We start from the raw sequence: 8,032 nt of genomic DNA, 5'->3' as shown, positions 1-8,032 counted from the left end.
TGTCCTGTGCCTCACAAATTCTGTAACCCATCCCAAGGTGCAGGATCTTCCATGAGGGCCAAAGACCCTTTTCCTGGAGCTGGACATGTGCACAGAGGTGTATACACCTTAGGTATGTCCACCTCATTCTTACTGCATTCAATCCGGTCACTGTGCACACACGCAGAGTTTCCCCGTGTTCTGATGTGTCTCTGAGTCTTTCCCACTTCACTGAATACTGATCCACTCCCAACTGCCTGCATTTTTGCTGGAGATCTTTCTCTGATGTATGGCGCCCACTCTCCCTCTCTATGCAACAAGCAGCCCCAAAGTGCCAGAGAATTAATACCTCCCCAAGATTAGCCCTTAGCCAATAACTATGAGGTCTGGAGAATCAACACCCAGCTCCCTTGCCTCTTGAGTGGGACAACTCTGAGGTCTGTGTCTTGCACTGTCCCCCAGAGGTCCCTGGTGGGATTAAGCTGCATGTCCCCGCAACACCAACTTGCTTGATAATGCACCCTTTCCTGGACGCCTTCCTGCCCCTACCTCTCTTCCTGCACCCCCAACTGATATGTCCTAGGATCACCTTCACCTCCCAAGCAAACTACTTGCATTGGCATTCTTGTCTCTGGCCTGCTTCTAGGCAAACACAAATTAAAACAATGTGTGTGAACACGGATGATGCACAGACACGGGCTTTCTTTCCACTGTCTCTTTATTGGAGGCCTGAGGCTGGCAGGATCATTGGAGGTGGCTTCCTTCTGGATCTTCTAGAAGCCCTCCTGGCTGTTCTGGGTTTCACATTCTAGAAAATACAGGGCAGTGTGAGGCTTGGGGAGTGGGGGGGCCTGCCCCCATCATGGTGGGACCCTGGATAGGGAAGAGGACAGAAGCCCAAAGTGAGGGGGTGAGTACGATGCAGACTGCAAGCCAGCTTAACGAAATAGGGTAAGGATGAGATTGTGCAGGTGTGAATATAGAGGTGTTTAGGTGATCGAGGTCAGGGGGTAGGTGGGATCATTAGGCCAAGGCTGTGCTGGCTGTACATGGGTTGCTCCAGCATAAGAGCCGTCATCAGGGGTCAAGGAGGCTGGGGCCGAGCAAGCATCCTTAGGGCTGAGATTGGGCAGAGGATGGCAGCACAGTTAGAAGCTGGCTAGAGGTCATGCAGGCAAAGGGGTTTTCTGTAGAGGGTCACAGGCTAAGTTAGTGTTGTGTAGACCGAGGGCCCTTTGGGTAGGGGATGGGGTGAGGCCAAGTTTGGGTAGTCTGGGTGAGGGTGTACAGGCAGAAGAGGTAACTTGGGTATAAGTTATGCAGGCCAGGCTGAGGTTGTGAGGGCAGAAAGGCTGTGTAGGGTTGGAGTCCATGCCTTGGTTGGGAGGGCGGAGGTGTTGGGGCTGGGTAAAGGACAAGCTGGCTCGGTCGGGGCTCAGCTGACGTTGTGCAAGCAGAGGACAGTGAGTAGGAGCTGTTGTAAGCAGAAGGACTGAAGTCTGGGCCTAGGTTGCCGGAATAGATGGACTGCGAAGGGGCCCAGGAGCCTGGCTGAGGCTGTATGGGCATAGGGGTTGCAGTAAGGAGTCAGGGGCCTGCTGAGGTTGGGCGGGCAGGCGGGGGTCAGGGGTGAGCTCCGGGCCTGTGCGGAAAGCTGGGCCGCAGGCTCAGGTAGTGTGGGGTCTTGTACTCACCGCAGCGAAGCGCGGCCAGGTGCGCAGCAGGTCGAAGAGCGCGTCCCCAGGACAGTCAGTGCGCACGAGCTGGCGGTGGCCAAGCATCTGGTAGTCTGGCCGCAGGAGGCCAGCGCGCACGGCGCAGCCGGGGAGCACGTCCTGCACGATGTGAAGCGCAGCCTTCGCCGGCAGCTCCGCAGTGTAGTTGCCCACGAAGGCCACGCCGAAGCCGCGGGAGTTGTGGCCGCGTGTGTGCGCGCCCACCCAGTGCCAGCCGCGGCCCTCATACACGTAGCCGTCTGAGCCTACCACGAAACTGTAGAGGGGAGGGGGAAGCAGGCACGAGGCTGCATGAGGGACGCCCTGCCTTTCAGCCGGCCCCCTACCCCAATTCTGCACCCGAGCCAAGGGCCACCTCCACGCCAAGTCCCCCCCCCCCCCCACTCCTCCCCGGTCGCTCTGGCTCTACCCCGTCCATCCTCTTACCTCTCCCCACGTGCCACCGCAGAAACGGTTCCGTTTTTCTGGATCTGCCCCTCAGCATTGGCCGCGTCCCTTTCTACCCAGCCCCCTCCACATTGTCTCAAGTACAGCTCCTGCCCAATCCAGAGCTCTTTTCTGTCCTAGGTCATATTCCCTCACTGCCCTGTCCCAGACCCAGCTCTTTCCACTGCTCTTTTCTTAGTTCCTACACCAGACCCAAGAATCCCGCTTAAGGTATTTCTGGTCCCGCTTAAGGCCCAGACCTGAGTCAAGGCCACGGCCCCTCCACCTTGGCTCCACCCACCCCCAAAAAGCCTCCTCTCGCCCTTGCGGCTCCGGTCCAAACCCCGCCCCCTGGGTCAGGCTCCGCCCACCCCAGGCTCCACCCTGAAAGGTTAGCGCTCGGCCGGGCTCGGTTTACCTGTAGCCGATGTCGTCCCAACCCCGAGTATCTTGGTGGAAGCTTTGCATCGAGCGCATGTCGGCGGCGCAGTGCGCGAAATCCGTGCAGGGTGGCGCCGGCACGTACGTGTGATGTACATACAAGAACCCGAGGGGCAGCTGCAGCGGCGTCGGGAGGCCCCGATATGGTGCTGCGCCCCAGCGGCAACGGGGGTGGATGGCCGGGCACCCTGCGGAGAAGGGAGTCCAGGGCTGGGGTCAGCCAGCGTTTCTCTGCCTGCCGCCCGCATCCTCGGTAAAGCGCACGTGTGGACCAGTCCTCCAGCCTCCCTCCAGATCTGAGGACATTTCCCCTGGCCGCCATGGGGATCTAACTTAACCAAATTTGACAGCGTCTCAGTCCTGTTGGAATATCTGCTATGACTCCCATCACCTTGAGGATAAACCCCAAGAATTTAAGCTCTTGTTTTAAGGCCCGCTACAGTCCAGGACTCAGCACTCTCCAGCTGGCTCTGCTCTGATTTCTAGAGAGGGTCAGCTACGCTGAGAAAAGGGGGATCTCAGCCCCCGTTTATTGCCCTCTAATTGTGTAAAGCTACTTGCTTAACCTGCTTCATCTTTCTTAAACCACCCAGCACGTCCAAGAGGAAGCAATGATTTTCACTGAAGAAGGAGAGGTTCAGAGAAGTGAAGCAACTTCCCTAAAGATGCACAGGAGTAACTGGCTGAACTTCCATTTGAACCTCTGTACCTTTGCATGTGCTGAGCCCACCTCCTAGAATGCCCTCTCTCTACCTGCCCCCGCCTTTTTTTTTTTTTTTTTGGTCGGATGAACTTTTTTTTTTAACATTTATTTATTTTTGAGACAGGGAGAGACAGAGCATGAACAGGGGAGGGTCAGAGAAAGAGGGAGACACAGAATCTGAAACAGGCTCCAGGTTCTGAGCTGTCAGCACAGAGCCTGACGCGGGGCTCGAACCCACCGACCGCGAGATCATGACCTGAGCCGAAGTTGGACACCCAACCGACTGAGCCACCCAGGTGCCCCATTGGTCGCATGAACTTTTATTCAGCCTTTAAGACCCAAATCTAGCCTTTCTTTACCTATGCGGCCCTGCCCACACCCCCCCGCCCCCCCCCCCCCCCCCCGTCCGCCTGGACCCTTATTTCTCCCTCTGGAATCCCCCAAGCCTTGGGGCTGTTAAATTTAGTTAAATTAGATCCCCCTGGCCACATGAGGCTAAGAGTGTAGCATCTGTGAGATGGGGGGGGGGGGGGGGCAGGGAATCACAGGGGATGGGGGCTGTTCTCACCCAGGAAGGCCTCAGTGAATTCCTTGGTAGCGTTGTTCGCTACCTGTGCCAGCTGTTCTTGGCTCATGCCCTGCAGTTGAGGGTGTGTTGGCTCCAGCTTCTGTAGCAGGATGAGGGCCCCCCACACCTGCTGGGTCAATGTAGGGGCTGAAGTCAGAGCAGCTCCGTTCTGCCGTCGGAGGTTGCTGCAAAGTCCTGGATTTCCAGCCACCCCAGCACCATAGTATTGGCTCAGTAGGTGGCTGAGAGGTAGCCGGGGCTCAGGAGTTCGGCTTAGATAATCTCCTAGGAGGGCCCCATCCAGGGCACCGTTGAGGAAGGCCATGGTGACTGGCGATGCCTTGGAGTCTAAGAGTGTGAAGGCCCGGGGGGCAGATAGCTGGTCCCAGCAACCGTCGGTTCCCAGGCCTGAATGACTCCAGGTCTGAGGGCCCTGGAGGAAGGCCAGACCCAGGTCTCTGGCCAGGGTGACCACCAGGAGGCTGTCCACCGTGGTCGGGGACTTGACTTTGGTACCTGGCGAGGGAGCTTGGACATCTGGAGAGGTGACGGGGACATCTGGAGAGCCAGGTCTAACACCTGGAGAGGTGGGTTTGACATCTAGATCTGCGGCTCTCACATTTGAGTACATGGCTCCAACATCTGCAGAGATGACATCTGGAAGGACATCCCTGAACCCTGGAGATGTGGCTCTTACATCGGGAACCGTGGCTTCAGTGTCTGCAAAGGTGGCTCCAGCATCCAGAGGGCTGGCCGTGCTGTCCAAGGGCAGGTTTACAACCCTGTACCCCTGCAGCCCTGCCTCCAGCCCCGCCAGAAGAGGCTCCACTGCCACCGTTGAGCCATCGGGTGCCAGCACAACTCCATATTCCTGCCCGGCCCGAACACCATGTCGGACCACGTCCTTGGTTAGACCTCGAAGCTCTGGGCTCAGTTGGTGGGGATCCAGCCTGGTGGCCTTGAGACTCCGCCCCTCCAGCAGGAAGTGATGGACAAGATCGCGGGGACCCGACTCCTGGGCTAACAGCAGCCATGCAGAAGCAGTGTGCCTGGCCTTGGTGGCTGGTATCTTCTGCTCGAGCTCAGCCAGGGCCTGGATGACAGAGTCCATGAGCAGGGGCAGGGTTGCTGCAGGAGGACAGACAACATTAGCCCAGTGGCCCAGCACCTCCCCTGTTCCTCCCCCTGCTGCTTTCACATTTTCTCAATGCCCCCAGCTCTTCGCTGGACAACCCTGTGACCCCCAACACCATCCTTGTGTAGATGAGGAAACTGAGGCACAGATAGCCAGTTAAGGAGCTTAGACGATCAGTGAGCACTGGGGAGCCATGGCAGGTCCATGAGTAGGAGAGAGACAGGGCCTGGTTGGTATTCTAAGGCTGCTCCTTTGGCTACCATGTGGAGAATGGATTTGGGGGAGGCTAGAGAAGGGAGAGGGGAGACAGTGTGGAGGTAAGTGATGAAGGTAGCCAAAGCCAGGGTAGTGTCAGTGGGATGGACAAAAATGGGCAGAGCTCCCAGGTGCTTTGAGGGGAAAATGGAGTTTTTCTTTTCTTTTAATTTCTAATGTTTTATTTTTTATTTCTGAGAGACAGAGAGAGAGCAGGCGAGGGGCAGAGAGAGAGGGAGACAGAATCCGAAGCAGGCTCCAGGCTCCGAGCTGTCAGCACAGAGCCTGACGTGGGGCTCGAACCCACGAACCGTGAGATCATGACCTGAGCTGAAGCCAGACGCTTAACCCACTGAGCCAACGAGGTGCCCCAAAATGGAGTTTTTAATGGATTGGAGTTTGGGGGATTTTAGAGGGATAGGTGTCTCTAAGGATGGCCAGGGAGGGGAGAGTGGGCCTGTGCCCTGTGAAGGAAATGTCAAGTGCCTGAACCCGGAACTGAGGAATGCTGGGCTTGAGCTGAATGGGATGTTGAATGACAGCTAATGTTTATTAAACATTTACTATGTGCCAGGCACCATTCTAGGTGACCTAACCCATTTAATCTTCACAATGACCCTGTGAGCACAGAGAGGCTAAATCGTCTGCCTAGAATCACACAGCTAGGAAGTGACAGAGGCAGGATGTGAACCCAGGAACTTTTAATCCTTACACTCTTTCTAGAATCCAGGTTCTTCTCCAGACAGTCCACACTGTGATCCCTCTATAACTTTATTCTTCTTTTTGCCTAAAACACCCGTTCCTGCTTCCCTACCAAGTGATTTTTTTTTTCCTTCTTCCTGTCTTAAATCTATGTCCCCTCCTCCAGGAAACTTTCCTGATTTTTGCTCTTCTGGCTCCAAGTCCTTCCCCCAGCTCCTGAGTCCTGACCCTTTGGGGCTGGCAGCATCTGGAGACTGGAGGTTCCTTGAGACTGGGGCCTCCTGGGGTCTCCAGCCTCACCCTGTACAGGGCTGGACACAGAGAGGGCACAATACACTTTTGCAGAATTGAGTCCCAGCCCCAGGTCTCTGCCTTCTGACCCACCTGTCCCGGGCTCCGGCCGCAGCAGCAATCCAAACAGGACCCAGAGGACACCCTGGGCCACCATTGTGGGGTTCCAGCTTCTGAGGGACATATCCAGTTGACCTCAGCGGAGACGTTGGCAGAACTGGAAGAGAGAATTGACTGGTACCTTTGGCTACTGTCAAAGTCCAGTGGTGAATGACACAGCTGCCCCTTGCAGAGCTGTGGGCGGGAGGTAGCAGGAGCATGGGGACAGAGTGCCCTGGGTCAAGGTTGTCTGGTTTCAGGGACTCCCCCATCCTATCCTGTCCCTCCCAGGCTGAGGTCCAGGGTCAGCAAGCCAGGCCATCCCAGGAGGGGCCCGGAGGCCAAGTAGTTTAGACTTCAACAAACTTCCCATTCCCAAGAGAAGCAGACTGAGGCCGGTCCAGCAAACCCTAACCCCTTCCTATAATTATTGTTCTGGAGCTGCAGCTGGCCACCGGAGGGGACTCTCAGGTGTCTGCCCAACTGGTAAGACCGGCTGTGCTGGGGGAAGGGAGAGTAGGAAAAACCCGGGGTTGATAAGGCCTCCTGTGTTCTTTGCTGCCAGTACCTCAGGTTCAGGCAGAAGATGGGCACAGGGACTGGGGATTGTTTTTGCTGAGGCTTGCGCTGAGCCCATGGGATCAGGAGGTGTCACCTCTTATCCAGTTCCAAGTCCTGATCCCAAGCAATCAGAGGCAGCTGAGAGCAGGGATTGGGCCAGAGCATTCAGGACCCTGGCTTTGTCCCAGGAGCTGGCTTCTGGGCTCGCCTGGGTTGACAGTGAGGGGCCCTCCTCTTTCCTGGTGCGGTGCTGTGGCTCAGTCCTGCAGAAACGAACCCGCCTCCCCTTTATTCCAGTTTCAGGTGGGATGGGCTCCAAGTGGTTGGGGCTGCTTCACTGTGGGCCTCCCACCCTGAAACCAACCTGGGGAGTTTCCAGGAGACCCACCAGGCTGGGGACTCAGCATGGGGCAGGCCCTGGGCGGGCCTGGGAATGCCCAGGCTGAGCCAGGCCTGGGATTCCCCAGGAGGGGGTGAGAGGAGGAGGGGGGGTGGGTTGAGGGGCTTTGGCAGATACAGTGTCCTCTCTTTGGGCACCCAGCATCACACATGGGGGCTCAGGGAGTTGGGTGCTAGGGAAGGGAGTTAATGGAGGCCCCTCTCCAAGAGATTCCAAGCAAATCTCTGCCTTTGAGTCCCAGTTTCCAAGGATTTGGGGATAAGGGGGCTCTGCCTGGTAGAACCACGTGTAGGATTTGGACTGTGGGTCCATCTGATGGGAGGACTGATGAGGAGAGTGAGGCATTCACCTAGGGTGCAAAATTCAAAGGTGTTGCTGAAAATCTGAGATCAAGTTAATATTTTAATGCAATATTTTATTTTATTATTTTTTAAATTAAGGTTTTTAAATATTTATTTTTGAGAGAGGGAGAGAGACAGAGCAAGGGAAGGACAGAGTGGGAGGGAGACACAGAATCTGAAGTAGGTTCTGAGCTACCAGCACAGAGCCCGATGTGGGGCTCGAACGCATGAATCACGAGATCATGACCTGAGCCGAAGCTGGACACTTAACAGACTGAGCCACCAGGCGCCCCATTTATTTATTTTTTAATTTATTTTTATTATTATTTTGTCATGTTTTATTTATTTTTGAGGGAGAGGGTGAGCGGGAGACGGGCGGAGAGCCGGGGGGACAG

At 56.0% G+C, this 8,032-nt stretch overlaps 2 protein-coding genes across 5 annotated transcripts in view; one reads left to right on the top strand and one right to left on the bottom strand.

Moving 5' to 3' along the window:
- Positions 1-647: 647 nt before the first annotated feature.
- Positions 648-7,108, bottom strand: PGLYRP2 (peptidoglycan recognition protein 2). Of its 3 annotated transcripts, none has more exons than XM_053219719.1 (6): positions 6,991-7,108; positions 6,330-6,453; positions 3,854-4,981; positions 2,560-2,770; positions 1,674-1,971; positions 648-787 (listed from the first exon to the last, which is right to left on the bottom strand). In XM_053219719.1, the coding sequence occupies exons 2-6, from the start codon at positions 6,418-6,420 to the stop codon at positions 698-700; spliced, it is 1,818 nt and encodes a 605-aa protein (XP_053075694.1). In that variant the 5' UTR covers positions 6,421-6,453; positions 6,991-7,108; the 3' UTR covers positions 648-697. The 3 variants fall into 3 exon arrangements, with proteins under 3 accessions (XP_053075694.1, XP_026905901.1, XP_026905900.1); XM_027050100.2 differs by lacking the exon at positions 6,991-7,108 and adding an exon at positions 6,863-6,886; XM_027050099.2 differs by lacking the exon at positions 6,991-7,108 and having other exon boundaries at positions 6,330-6,503.
- Positions 6,629-8,032, top strand: part of LOC106982933 (ultra-long-chain fatty acid omega-hydroxylase) — a 48,128-nt gene continuing 46,724 nt past the window's right edge. For both annotated transcript variants that reach the window (XM_053219717.1, XM_027050096.2), the window contains exon 1: positions 6,629-6,821. The gene's annotated coding sequence lies outside the window, so the exon portion shown is untranslated. The remainder of the gene's footprint in view (positions 6,822-8,032) is intronic.

This window comes from Acinonyx jubatus, chromosome A2 (genome assembly GCF_027475565.1).
Source record: "Acinonyx jubatus isolate Ajub_Pintada_27869175 chromosome A2, VMU_Ajub_asm_v1.0, whole genome shotgun sequence".
NCBI lineage: Eukaryota > Metazoa > Chordata > Mammalia > Carnivora > Felidae > Acinonyx > Acinonyx jubatus.
The sequence above is the reverse complement of the archived record's forward strand: the minus strand, read 5'-3'. Positions and strand labels throughout refer to the sequence as shown.